At 55.6% G+C, this 13,394-nt stretch overlaps 1 protein-coding gene across 1 annotated transcript; it reads right to left on the bottom strand.

Annotated features, from left to right (window-relative positions):
• Positions 1 to 63: 63 nt before the first annotated feature.
• On the bottom strand, positions 64 to 13,381 carry SCAMP2 (secretory carrier membrane protein 2). The gene is made up of 9 exons (XM_032122862.1): positions 13,240 to 13,381; positions 8,107 to 8,187; positions 7,516 to 7,605; positions 6,631 to 6,748; positions 5,829 to 5,957; positions 5,241 to 5,400; positions 4,628 to 4,729; positions 2,544 to 2,661; positions 64 to 1,453 (listed from the first exon to the last, which is right to left on the bottom strand). The coding sequence occupies exons 1-9, from the start codon at positions 13,294 to 13,296 to the stop codon at positions 1,307 to 1,309; spliced, it is 1,002 nt and encodes a 333-aa protein (XP_031978753.1). The 5' UTR covers positions 13,297 to 13,381; the 3' UTR covers positions 64 to 1,306.
• Between the last annotated feature and the right edge of the window lie 13 nt (positions 13,382 to 13,394).

The raw sequence follows: 13,394 nt of genomic DNA, 5'->3' as shown, positions 1-13,394 counted from the left end.
CCCGCCCCCAGCCCCGCCCCCGCCGCGGTGGCCACGCCCCCTTCCCCTGGCACGGGCACCGTGTCTGGACCACGTGAACATTTTTTTATTAATAATTTTTTACACATTAAAAGATCAGACGCGGGGAGAAAAACCCAACAGTAGAGGAGGAAAAGGGTGTAAAAATGCTGATTTCTGTATCCCAGCGCCCCCCCGCCGCCGCCCCTGGCCAGCAAAGGATGGGGGCCTAATACAACCCCCATCCTGGCAAAGGGGCACCACAAAGCCAAATTTGCATTAAACCCCCTCCCCGACACCCAAAACACGGGGCTGAAGGAGGGAGAGGTGCGAATCTGCCCCCATCCACCCCTGCGCCTCACCCGCATCCCAAGGGACATCCCACCTCGGGCTGCAGCTGAACACACATCAAACCAGTTCCTTCCCAGCTAAAAAAATACTAAACTCGTGAGGAGGAAGGCAGGGAGGAGCCTTCCCGGAGAAAGACTCATTCAAGGTTAGCTGGAGAAGGGCGTCACAGGCACTGTGTGGCCCGGTGTCCTCAGCTGCCCCAACTCAGAGCTGGGAGCTAAACCAAAATCCCTTTTCCCCTCCCTGCCCTGGTTTTGAGTCACTGAGAAGACTCAGCCCCCACTGATCCCTTCTCCCCCTCTCTGTGCCCAGGGCTGTCACCTGCAGGATCCTCATGGAAGCAAGGGATGAGCCCTGGGGGGACCAGGAGAAATACATCCCCCCACACTCCCCCTTGCTCCCAGATTTTCCTTCATGCCACGTTATTCTGGCTCTCAGGAAGCCGAGCAGTTACGAGGTCAAAATACAGCATCGTGTGAGTGTAATAAACCAACAGTACAGTTTCTGTTCTTAAAATTAACGACATAAACTACATGCACGTTACAAAACCCTCCCAAAACAGCAGATAATCAAATTCTTCGTAGCAAAGGCCAAGAGAAGAGAGAGACTAAAATCAAAAACCTGCTTCCCCTCATCTTCCTGCTACAGACAGAGTGAGGGGAGGAATAGACAAACACCCGGAAGGTCCTGGAGAGAGGAATATTTGCCTCAGAGAATGTCTTCCCCCATGTCCCCACACCCAAAAACAAGACAGGGAAAACCAATCATCAAAACCGTAGCTCAGCTGAAGCCAAAAAACCTCTTCTCATCAGGAGTGTCGGCATCACAGAGCTCACATGGTACCCCCAAAAAGTGCATTTTTAGAAAAAAAAAAAAAAAAAAAAAGAAGGTTGGGGAGACAAGGGCAGAGGAAGCGAGAGGGAGGCAGCCTGGGAAGGGCTGGTTTTCCTGGGAAGGGCTAGTTTCCCCGGAAAGCACTCTGTGCAGCTGAGGAGGCCGCCCCGGCCGCTGCGTTCTGGAAGCTCCTGTTGGTGAGGATGCCTTGGGAAAACTCTTCCTGGGCCCTTTGGAAGCTGGCTCCTGTGCGCCGATACAGGGAATGCACCTGGGAACGAAAGGGGAGGGAAGGAATGAATCCGACCAGCGCGTGGCCGTGGGACTGCTGCGCACACCGGGCTTTTCCTTGGCTCTGCTGCTAACCATGGCACCATCCACCTTGGCAGCTGCAGAGGATGGGCTGGAGCCAGTGGCTCCATCGCTCCCAGCACGGGGTGCTGCAGATTGCAGGAGACCTTCATTTGCTGTAAAATGCGGAGTTCTCGGCAAAATCGCTGGTTTCAGACCCAAAACTCCCCACGCTGTGATGGCACAGACTTAACCCAGCATTTACTGGAGGGCAGGACCTGAAGGTGCCAACAGCATCAGGTATTTCCTTCGAGATAAAAGGAAGAGAAAAGAAGGGAGCACCAACACAAACAGGATCAGCCCAGGCTGTCCTCGCCTTCCCCCAAGCTCCAGTTCTGCTGTGCCTGCAGAAATCCTGCCCTGCTGTGGTCAGGCAGGAGGAGGGAGGAGGGCTGTGCTTAGGAGCCAGTGGGAAGGCACTCGCTGGGATCCCATCAGGGCTTGACCAGCCCCACAACGCTGTGGGAGCAGTGACTGAAAGGCCCTGGATCCTGAACAGAGCCGCGGCCACCTCTGCTCTGCCAGCTCCGGGCAGGACAAGGGGCAATGGTCTGAAACTGCCAGAGGGCAGGGTTAGATGGAGTATCAGGAAATAATCCTTCTCTGTGAGCATGGGCAGGCCCTGGCACAGGGTGCCCAGAGCAGCTGTGGCTGCCCCTGGATCCCTGGCAGTGTCCAAGGCCAGGCTGGACACTGAGCTTGGAGCACCCTGGGACAGTGGAAGGTGTCCCTTCCCTTGGCGGGGGGAGGGGAGTAAGATGAGCTTTAAGGTCCCTTCCAACCCAAATCACTCCATGATTCTACAGCTCCAAAGGGAGGCTCCTTCCCGCTTCAAGAGTGTCCAAGAAATTTGGCACCGATGCAGGAAGCACAAGCAAAAATACTTTAATTAAAACCTCTTGACCCACCAGTGCCCCGATCCCATCATCATTCCCAGACGGGCGAATGGAGGCGTCAAACCCAGGACCCCTGGGAGCAGCCTGAGCTCTGCTGGCCTCCAAGCCACTCACCTGCTTGAGGAGGAAGAGGGAGAGGACGGCGCAGAGCGTGAAGAACGCTGCCACCACCATCATGATCACCGCCACGGCCAGGTTCCCGTGCACCTCCGACAGCGCCGCGATCCAGCCGCTGGCAGGGAGAGGAGAGCGGGCTGAGCATGGACAGCGTTCCAGCACAGCACCAGATGGAGCACAGGAGGGACAGGCACCCACACGTGCTTCAGGGGAAGGTTACAGGGGAGTGATAACAAGCTGTGGAAACAGGAGCCTGGAGCTCATCCAGGGCCTTGTTTTGGGGATGGAGTTTCCATCAGCATTGTTAGAGGAGGATTGTGCTCATCCCACCCACGTTCCAGCCCTGTGCCCTCCCCTCAGGCAGCAAAATCAATACCCTTGGCGCCAACAGTGACTTCCATGGTCACCTTCTCAAAATTCAGCCAAGTGGGGTAAAGATAGGCCAGAACAGCTAAATTGGAAGGGATCAGCTGGCAGGTCTGGAGCCAGGACCTGTGTGTCACCCTGACAGGGATGTAAGGCTTGGGAGCAGGAGGAAGAGGCAGGAAGGGATGGAGGTGGTGAAACCCTGGCACAGAGAGGCTGTGGCTGCCCCATCCCTGGAACTGTCCCAGGCCAGGTTGGACAGGGCTTGGAGCAGCCTGGGATAGTGGAAGGTGTCCCTTGGCAGGGGAGTGGACTATGATCAGTTTTAAGGCCCCTTCCAACCCAAACCAACCTGTGATTCCACAACTCTAAGCTACAGACACTGGGAGCTGTTGAAGGGAAGGGGCAGGGAGAACTCAAGGAGTTACCAGCGCTTGGCTGCGGCTGAAAATACCAAGACACCACACTCCAAACACCTTCCTGGGTGCTGGAGAAAGGAACCTTTCCAACTGCTAAACCAAGCACGCCGTGTGCCACCAGGAGAGGGGGAACGGAGCGAGCCAAAGGGTCCCATCCGACGTGTGGCACCGCTTCTCGCGGCTCAGGGAAGTGGGAAGGCACACCATGCGCTGCAGCCAAAAATATCCACGCTGTCTGGCGGGAGGAAACGGAGCAGAAAGCTCCAGGCAGCCTCTCCAAGCCAGACTAAACCCAGAGTGCCCCCTCCCCGTGACTCAGGCAGCGGGGGGAGGCCGGGGACAGCTCTGCCCACGAGCCCTTCTGCAGGCAGCAGGCAAAAATAGACAGCAGCTCCCACCTGAAGGCTTCCCCTCGGGAGAACCACCACGGGCTGCTAACCTTTTCCCTGTGCTCCCTAACTGCGGAATCGGAGCTGCAGTCAGGGCAGCAAGGCGAAAGGAAAGGCTGTGCTCTCCCTGCAGGGCACAGCTGCTGACACGAGGCTGCTGGACCCACTCCAGAAGCCCAGGCTCACCCTTCTGGAGAATGTCACCGAGAAAGGGCGAGGCTAAAACCCTCCCTGCTTATCTCAGCCCACCACCAACACACTCCAGGGAAATTCAGGAAGAGTTTGGGGACAGAGTCAGGCTGGTGGCAGCAGTATCTAGCTGAGCAGTACCCGGATTTCAGGTCAGAGATCCCTCAGCCCCACATACCTCGCAGGGAAGGCTCCAGTTTAAACAAGGCAGGTCTGGTTCACACTAGAGGAGCAAATATGATCTGTGCTGAGTGAGGGAGAAGGCGACAGAAGAGGCATGGAAGAGTTATCACAGAATGGTTTGGGTTGGAAGTGGCAGGGTGGCAGGGACACCTTCGACTGGACCAGGTCACTCCAAGCTCTGTCCAACCTGGCCTTGGACACTTCCAGGGATGGGGCAGCCACAGCTTCTCTGGGCACCCTGTGCCAGGGCCTCCCCACCCTCATGGGGAAGGATTCCTTCCCAACATCCAGTAATTCACACAGTCCCATCTGCACCGAAGCTGCCAAGGAACGTGCTTTGCTGCGATTAGGATGGGAAGAGCAGAGCAGGGAGGCGGCCCAGCTGGGACCTGCCACGGCTGTGCCTGGGCTGAGAGAGGAAAACCACAGGAGAAAGAACAGGCAGCTGTCAGAAACAGGCCCCAGAGCTCCTGCCAGTCACAGCCCTGGTGAGAAAAAGGATCTGTGGCACGGCAGGCAGCGAAGCCAAGCTTACCTGTCTCCCCAGCCAGGAATTCCGACAGCCTGGATGATGTAGATTGCTATTTGGCAGAAGAAGACGAAAAAGAAGACGAAGAAGCTGAAGGAGCTGTCAGACCTGCGGGACAGATGGCAGCAGGAGTGAAACCCGTGATCCCTGCACTGAGTCCCTGCTCCAAGAGGAGGGGAACAACTTCAGTGAACTCCTTTCTCCAGGGAAGAGCTCCTGAGGAGAGGTGATCTGGAGAGGAACTGGGCACCCAAATGTGTCCACTGCAAATCCAACACTCTGCCCAGTGCAGAATGGGGTGAAGGCAGTTCCCTCCACAAATGCAGCGTGCCCAACATCAATGTACCAAACAGTGTCTCAGAAATGAACAAAGCGAATAAAAAATGAATCAAAAGCACCCTGTGTCTGCCTAGGCTTGGGTTTCAGGATGAAAAAGGATCACCATAATTAAGTTCTATCAGACAGATCTAATATGTTTAGTAACATAGTGGTTTGGGTTTATCTAATGATGCAAAGAGCTGGAAAAATCCTGCAGGCAATACACGATGGGAACAGATAGACCCAAAGCTCCTCCCACTAAGAGATACATCCCCGTTACAGAAAAAAACCCAGCACTTGCCTGAAAGCCTTGTAAATTGGTCGGTACCAACAGAGAAAGGCACAAGGGGTGAATAAAATTAACCACAGAATCGAGAGACCAAAGTCTACTCCTCTGCTATTGTCGACTGTGAACCACGCCAGGCAAGCGAGCAGGTTCAGGAGCAGGGTGATGGAATGCACTGTTCGGGGTGGGAGAGAGAGAGAAAAAACATCAGCAAGCTCTTGTGAGCTCCAAGGCATCCCTAACCTCTCACTGAACACAGGGAGAGCTGCAGAAATTAAGGTGACTTTGGGCCATCTAATTTCCCTGCCCCCCTTGGAGAGGAAACAGAGTTTGACCTAAGAAGCTCATCTGACCCTGATGCTTACGGCCAAATCTTAAATAGCTGTTCCAGCCTCCATTAAACAATTAAAATTCTGTCATGAACGAGCTATTCCCAAAGCATAAACTTGGGGTTCTTCACATTTACCTTCATAAGAAAGGAGGGAAACACGATTTTAGCCTTGCAGACAACACCACCAGAATTCACTGTGTGACAGAGCTCAAGCTTTTCACACAGAACCTCCTCAGAAAGGATTCTGACTGTTGTTCGAGCCATTAACTTACACATCCACAAGTAATAGAGCATCTTGCATATCCGCTGGTAGTCAGCTGGGATGTCTGCGGAAAAATCCTGATAGAAGCACGGCTTGATGGGACAGTTCTTGGGAAGAGGCGGCCAGTTGTTCTGCCTCGCTGTGGAAGGGAGGAAGGAGCAGCTCTTCACTTGCTCTTCTCTCGCCGAAAGACTAATACACACCCCAGAATTTCCAAGCAGCCGTCCAGCTATTGTTTAATTCATCCATGAAACCCTTGGCAGAGCCTGGGGGGTGGTCAGTTCCTACGGCTGAGCAGGCAGCACAGCAGGAACGGGATAAACTGCTGGCAGACCAGCCGTGTGTGGGGGTTTTCCCTTGAGGGAGGCAGAACTCGGCCGCACTGGCCAAAGGGCCATCACAACCACCATCCCTCAGCCCTGCACGCCCAGATTCAGCCACTTCAAACCAAGATTAGGGGGAAATACTGGGTTCCTGTAGTTAAGAGAGCCTTGAGGCTGAAAAGAAGAGCTTTGCTGCTCTCAGTGAGAAGCCTCAGCGGGGCAGTGTCGCTCACCAGCTCTGACACGGGGACAGATCGGTGTCTGAGAGCTTTAGGTGGTGAAAGGCAGCTCAGAGCACACTCGAGGGCGGGGACCCAGCAGAGCTGCCTCCAGCACCCCACCTCTGAGCTGCCTTCCCATCATGGAAGCTGTGGGACGCCAGGCACTGTCCCAGAAGGGTTGCCACAGGGGGACTGCAGTTCTCCTGGCAAACCAAGCAACGCAGGCTGCCCTGGGCCCCCAGGGAGGGCGGGCAGAGTCAGTACTCACGGTCGATACTGGCTGCGTGGCTCTGCAGCTCCCTTTCCTTCTTCTCCAGCTCAGCTGCCTTCCTCTCTAGCTCTGCCTGCTGCTGGAGCAGCCCTGCCTGTGCCGCTGCAGCCACGGCCTGGAGAGGAGACAGAGAGATCAGAGGGGTCAGCCCTGCCCGGGGCCGGGCTGCGGTGGCACCACCAGGTGCCAGGCTGGGAGGGAAGCAGGGCACAGGGTGACATGAAAGCTCAGCCTCAGACGTCTTGATTCTGCCACTGGAGGACAAAATCAAGTTATCCTGCAGGGGGATAGGGCTGGGAGAGTCCTCAGGAGGCTTATCCACAGCTTCTTCTACCCCTCAGTTCACCTCACTGCTCTGAGCACCTCACAGGAGTGGTGAGCAGGGCTCCTGGGCTTGCCAGGACAATTCCCTTGCCAGCTTGGAGAGGAAGGGCAAGACAGCTGCCTACCACACCTCTTAAGGATCTCTTCTACCTGTTTGGTATTCTGAGGAATGATTCTTTCTCCCAGCAGCCTCAGTTCTTTGGATGAGGGTGGTCCTGGCAGTAAGGTACTTGCATTTATGCTCCTGGCACGGAGCGTGTCTGACCAGACACCAGAACGAAGCCAAAAGCATTAGCAGGATACATTCCAGGGTTTCCAGAGGGAAGCCAGAGCCAACAGGACACAAGGCAAAGCGAGCTCTGCCACCAGAGGGACAGGGAAGGAGATAGAAGAAGGACTGCATGAGTGTATTCCCTATAGAGATCCGCCTCGCAACCGCAAGCTGGAAAGATCACCTGCAAGCTTCCCAGTCACCACCTCGGGGAACCCTGCTGCCCTGTACTCCCAGAGGCCCTGGGAGCTCGTGGAGGCTGGGAAGGCAGCAGAGAAGGGCCTTACCTGTGGAGTGGGCTCCACAGACGTCTGCAGAACGGCCGGCTGCGAGTGGCCCGAGGGCTGCGCCGCCGGCGTCGTCCGCGCCGCATTCGTCTGCACAGAGACCAAGGCAACCAGGTAAAAACACGGCAGGAGAAACACAGCAGGCTCTTGGTGAATTGTTTAAACCACAAATCCCGGCTTCCTGCCCTCCTCCTCCCACCTGGCTCGTGGCAGCAGCCAGGGAATACGGATGAGGCTCTCCCAGCCATCCATCAGCGGCACCGCCGGGACAGCTCAGCTCCCAGCCCAGGGACCAAATAAATCCTGCTGTGTCCTGCCACAAACCATCTTCCCCTTCACACTTCACGCGGCTTCCCTGCGAGTCAGCAGCCAGCTGGAGAGGAGCTGTTCCACGCCAGTGGAGAGCTCCGGCTGGGAGCTTATCAGTGCTCCACTGCAGGAGCAATTGCCCGCTCCTGCGTGCCACGAGCCACATTCCACGGGGAAATCAGCTGAGAATCCCTCTTTTTGTAAGCTGCGCCTATCAAGGGAACTTCTACACCACTAAAACCACCACCAGGTACGCAGAGCACAAAGACACGTGGCACGTACCAGCTGGGAGCTCTCGGAAAAGGGGTTGAACTCATCCAAGCCACTTTGGCTGGTGTTTGTGAGCTGTGTCACCGAGGGGTCCTGGAGGGAGAGAGCACAAGGATAAATCAGCATTGCATACAGGGTATTATCACTTACAGCATTACATTATCCAGTCTGGAAAAGGGCTTTAAGAACATCAGGTCCATCCTATCTGTGCTGCCTGCCTTCCATCTGCTCGTTAGCTGGGAATTGGAGGTGGTGAAACACATCCCTGCCACAGGGGGATGGCCCTGGCTGGCATGGAATTTAAATATCCAAGGAGGTGACTACCAGCAAGGCAAGATTTGTGAGCAGAAATAATCTCCTGTTCAGCCAAGAGGTATGTCTGAACAACCACAACGTGCTTTGTGCAGGTTACTTCTGCTCACCTACAGCAAGTTATTCCTAATTTCCAGGGATCTGGATTCATCCAGATCAGCAGGTTGCTGGGCCTCACAAAGCAAGCATGGAGCCACAAAGTACAGTAGAGCCATACAAAATGAGGTTTTAGATATGACCGATCCTGGCTGAGAGATGCCAGCAAGCTAAAATGCCAATGATTGCTCAGGAGAAGTGAAACACTCAGGAAAATTGAGCTGGAGGTGTGACACCAATTATTTAAGGAGGTTTTAATGCTGCTGGCATAACAGCTCTCACTTCTGCTCACAGCACCTCCCACTTGTCTCCATCAAATCCTTTGATGTTTAAAAACAGGCTCTCTGCACCTCTGAGAACACCTCTCTGCCCTCACCTGCAACGCACGCAGCTGTTTCTATCTCCTCTTTTCTACACACTGCTTTCCATGCAGAAATTCCTCTCGGACAGCCAGACATTGCCCTCTGGAGCTCCTCTCCGCAGTTATTCCAGAAACAAGGCCCTTTTGAACTCAGCAATCCTCCTGCCTGGCAACCCGAGAGCTGGGTGTGGGTCAGAAAATTAAAAAGTGGCTCCTTATCCCTCCCTCAGCAACTCGAGTGTCCAGACCAGTCCTCGTAATTTAGTGCTTAATGGCGTGAGAAGCAACCGAGGCTGCGCCGGGGCGTGCAGGGGCTGCCGGAGCCGGCGCGCTGCAGGAAAAGCCCTCTGGAGCCATTCCCGGGGTTCTAGCGCAGCCTTCTGCCGAGCAGGATGCACACGGAGCAGATGATGAGCAGCTCCCCGGCTCCTGCATGGCAGGCACTCCCTGCCAACAGGTCGCACTCGTTTGTGAATCACCCCGGGCTGAGGCACGGCGTCTTCGGAGCACTCGGATGCTGCTCGGGGAGGAAGGGCTGCAAAAAGTGGGAAGAACCGGCAGGACTGCCATGCTGGAAACCAAACGTGCTTTTGTTTCGCTCCTGAGTCCTCTGGAAGCTTCAGCTGTGCAGAGATAAGGGCTGTCAGCACAAGTTGACCCTTCCCCTCACACACGACCGTGCTGCACATCAGCACAAACTCTTCAGTCCAGAACATGTGAGCCCCAGCTGGACTAAAGTCCAGCAGAAAGCAACTGCACAAGGAAGAGAAACTCCCTTCAAGGCATGGGAGGTGGAAAGTGAAAGCTGCATGACCCTCTGGAGAGCCCGGGTGGTCAGGCTGGCAGGAAAGCGCTCGGGAATAAGGGGGAATGCTACAATACCACTGTAAAACACACATTTTACTTCCCTGGGCTCACCTCCACCCCAAAAGAAAGCGGGAGGCTCTCCAAAGGCAGGGAGAGCAGCACCACTGCTTCAGCTGCACCACGGTTTGACTCCCAAGGCAGACAAGCTCTCATCTCACTGCACAGCTTTAAAAAAAATCACTTAATGAGGCCGTAAGGCCAAGGCACAGCAGCTCGGCTTAACTCGCCTGCTATTGTGCAAGCGTGTCTAAAATAGGAACCCAAAGAGGAGGGAATGTGCAACAAAGCTGAAGTGTTTGGACATGTGCCTGGGTAGGGCAGGAAGGAAAGCAGAGGGTGATACACAGGCAGCAGCTTCCGTGAGCCCGGAGCAGGCAGCGTGCGGGATGAGCGAGCACCAGGAACGCAGAGATACGAGGAGGTGCCCACAAACTTCATGTTTTACAGTTATTTTCTGCCAGCTACGCAGCAAAAGGCAGCTGAGCCTCCTGAAACAAGCGTGGGCCTGGTCCTTGGAAGGGATCAGGAGACAGGGATTGAATTCAGAACCACTCGGAGCCACAGGAGGTGTGTCCAGCCACAAAGCTCACAAATCAATGGCTCGACCTGCGGGATGCCAGCGAGCAGATCTCATTTGTTGCCCTTCCACCAGCACTTCCTCAAGTGCCAGGGACGTGTGATGCCATTTTTTCATGGCTTCAGATGCCCCCAGCACAGAGTAACTCCACATCTCAAGCAAACTGCATTGCCATGAATATTAAAACTATTTTCAAATGCAGCAAATAGGAAGCTGCTGTCGCGCTGCCGAAAGGTTTGGATACAACAGGTTTGTGCAAGAAATTCTATTTTTTCTTTTCCTTCTGTTCCCACGGATTAAAGAAACAAAATGAGAGGCCTCTTTAGATGAGATCAAGGAAAAAGAGCTCAACCTAGAATCACCTGGAACTTAACACAGTTGTCAAAATATCACAGGATTGCCCCAAATATAACCAGTCCTGCAGACTCAGAGTGCTGCCACTGCCTGGAAGATGCACCGAGAGAAATCTTGAGGATTTTATTATTGGTATCTCTGAAAAGGATGGAAGTTTCCAGCTCTGTCTGAGGCTTGGACCAAAGTTTTGGAGACAGCTGCCATTTCCAGCAGGTTACTAGATAAAGGAAGGAAGTTAATCATCTCTCATTAACTGGTTACAATAAGTAACAGAGAAGCCAGAGATATTTTTAACAGGATCAAAGCAGCTTATTTTACACAAAGCTTAACAAACAGCATGAACAAAGTCTCCCAAAAAGGCAAAGATCCTGGTCACGTCAGGACTGGAGGATCTGGGGATCCCCAGCAAGGAGGGACAACCGTGGTGCTGCGGCAAGAAAGATCCACCAGCGTGGCGGGGCTGGGAGGGTGAGGATGCTTCTGCTCCTTCCAGAGCACGTGGAAGGGGGTGTCAGTGGGACACTGTCACCCCAGCACAGAGCCAACACCTGGGTCCAGCCCCTGGCAGGGAACAGGCTGTCCCACAGGCTGGGATTGCATTTCAAATCAGACCAACAAGGCTTCGAGGCTCCAGCAAGCAGCAGTCAAAAGTTCCTCACAACCAGCTGCTGGGGACTGGGGGATTTTTCTTAGAAAAAAAAAAAAGGCAAGACAAAACCTCACAGTCCTGAAAGGAGGCTACAGAACCTTCCACAAGGAGCAGATGAGCTGCAAAGAGCCGTCACAGGGGAATCCAGGGTGGGACATACCTTAGTCGTCCTTAAGAAGTGAGCCTGACATGGGAGTTACCAGCTGGAAATCACCTTCGACCTCTTTTTGTTTGAACAGTGAATAAAGAGTGAGCACGGCCCTGTTCTGTCAGATACCAGGACAGCTTTAATGTGCACAAAGCACAGGGAGATGACAAGAAAGATGGAGACGGACTTTTCATAAGGGCCTGAAGTGACAGGACAAGGGAGAATGGCTTCAAACTGACAGAGATCAGATTGAGTATTAGGAGATTCTCCCCTGTGAGGGAGGTGGAGCCCTGGCACAGGGTGCCCAGAGCGGCTGGGGCTGCCCCTGGATCCCTGGCACTGCCCAAGGCCAGGCTGGACATTGGGGCTTGGAGCAGCCTGGGACAGTGGGAGGTGTCCCTGCCCATGGCAGGGGGCGGGACTGGATGAGCTTTAAGGTCCCTTCGAACCCAAACAATTCTGTGATTCTAGGAATATGTACTTCTTAGAGCCGCAGCAACAAATCCCATGTCCATGAACAGCAATATATTCCACCCTTCAGAACAAACATCAGAGGAACACGATCGTCCCAACCCTTCCCATTCCTCAGAGTCACAAGACCATGTTAAAATAAAAGTGAGGAAGAAGAGAAAGAATTTTTTCACTCTGATTCCTCAAAAGACTCAGCTTCACCAACAAAGAAATCCAAGGTCAGGAAAACACTCCTTCCTGTGGATCACATCCCAGCCAAGCAGCAGAGGTGAGGCTGAGCTCACAGACAGGAGCCCAAGGCCAGTCACTGATTTTCACACCACCGCACAGGCACTGTGTCCCAGAGGCCGTTCCAGGCCAACTCCCTGCATAAATGACCCCAATTTGCAGAGGTTAATCCCAGAGAGAAGAAACCCAGTGAACACAGACCAAGTCCTCAGTGACCTTAACAGGAATCTCCTGCTTTGAGCCATGAAATCCACAGCTTTGCCTTAGGAAGTCACTCTTAAGAGCTGAAGCACCTTAAAAACAGACCCAGAGAGAGCCAGCGGACAACCAGACCACCAGGCAGCACGACCGAGAGAGCTCCAGCAATGGATTATTCTGAACAAGCCCACAGCTCAGGCACTCACAGCTGCTGTGCATCCTGAGAGGCAGGAAACCCTCTCCCCACTGCCTGTGGAGGTGAGGGGGGACCGTGCCTGGCTGCGAAGGTGGCGGGAGGCCCCTCCTCGAGGCGAGGAGCAGCCTGGCCCGGGCACAGAGCGGGCGGGACCGCGGGGGCCGCTCATGGGTGACCTGCGGGGAGCTGGGCCAGGGCGACGGGACCCCCGGCCCGGGCTAGAGGGGGACCCGGGGAAGGGGGATAGAGAAGGGAGACGAGACCCTCGGCTCCGGCCAGACGGGGATGCAGGGAGGGGGAGCGGGACCCCCGGCCACAACTGGGGGACAGGGAAGGGGGGCGGGACCCCCGGCCCCGGCGGGAGGGCGGGCAGGAGGATGGGGCGTGCAGAGGAGTGGGACAGGATCTCCGGCCACAGCTGGGGGACAGCGAAGGGGAGCGGGACCCCCGGTCCGGGTGGGGGTTCGGGCAGGGGGTCCCGGGCCGCCCTCGGGGCCGAGGGTCGCGGCCGCCGCACGCCCCCCTGGTCCCGCCCCCTCGCGCTGATTGGGCGCGGCGCGGAGCAGCGGCTCCGCCATTGGCCGGCGGCGCTTCAGTCAGTGCCACGTCCCGGCGTGCGGGGTACGGGGGGCCGGGCCGGGCCGGGCCGGGCCGGGCCAGGGGGGGGCCGCCCGCGCCCCGCGCCCACCTGGAAGGGGTTGATGTCCACCGGGTCGGCGAACGGGTTGGTGTCGAAGCCCGACATGGGCGCGGTCCGCTCCGCTCCGCTCCCGCCTCCGCCGCTCCTGGCGCTTCCGGGGCAGCCGCGTGACCGGGAGCCGCGTGACGTCACGGCGGCGCGTA

This window comes from Corvus moneduloides, chromosome 13 (assembly GCF_009650955.1).
Source record: "Corvus moneduloides isolate bCorMon1 chromosome 13, bCorMon1.pri, whole genome shotgun sequence".
Taxonomy (NCBI): domain Eukaryota; kingdom Metazoa; phylum Chordata; class Aves; order Passeriformes; family Corvidae; genus Corvus; species Corvus moneduloides.
This window is presented reverse-complemented; position numbering and strand designations above follow the sequence as displayed.

Coding starts and splice junctions, on each gene's coding strand:
- SCAMP2 (XM_032122862.1), bottom strand. CDS start 13,296: ATGTCGGGCTTCGACACCAACCCGTTCGCCGACCCGGTGGACATCAAC. Junction 8,188..13,239: donor TGGACATCAACCCCTTCCAG/GTGGGCGCGGGG, acceptor CTCTCCCTCCAG/GACCCCTCGGTGACACAGCT. Junction 6,749..7,515: donor CTGTGGAGCCCACTCCACAG/GTAAGGCCCTTC, acceptor TCTCCTCTCCAG/GCCGTGGCTGCAGCGGCACA.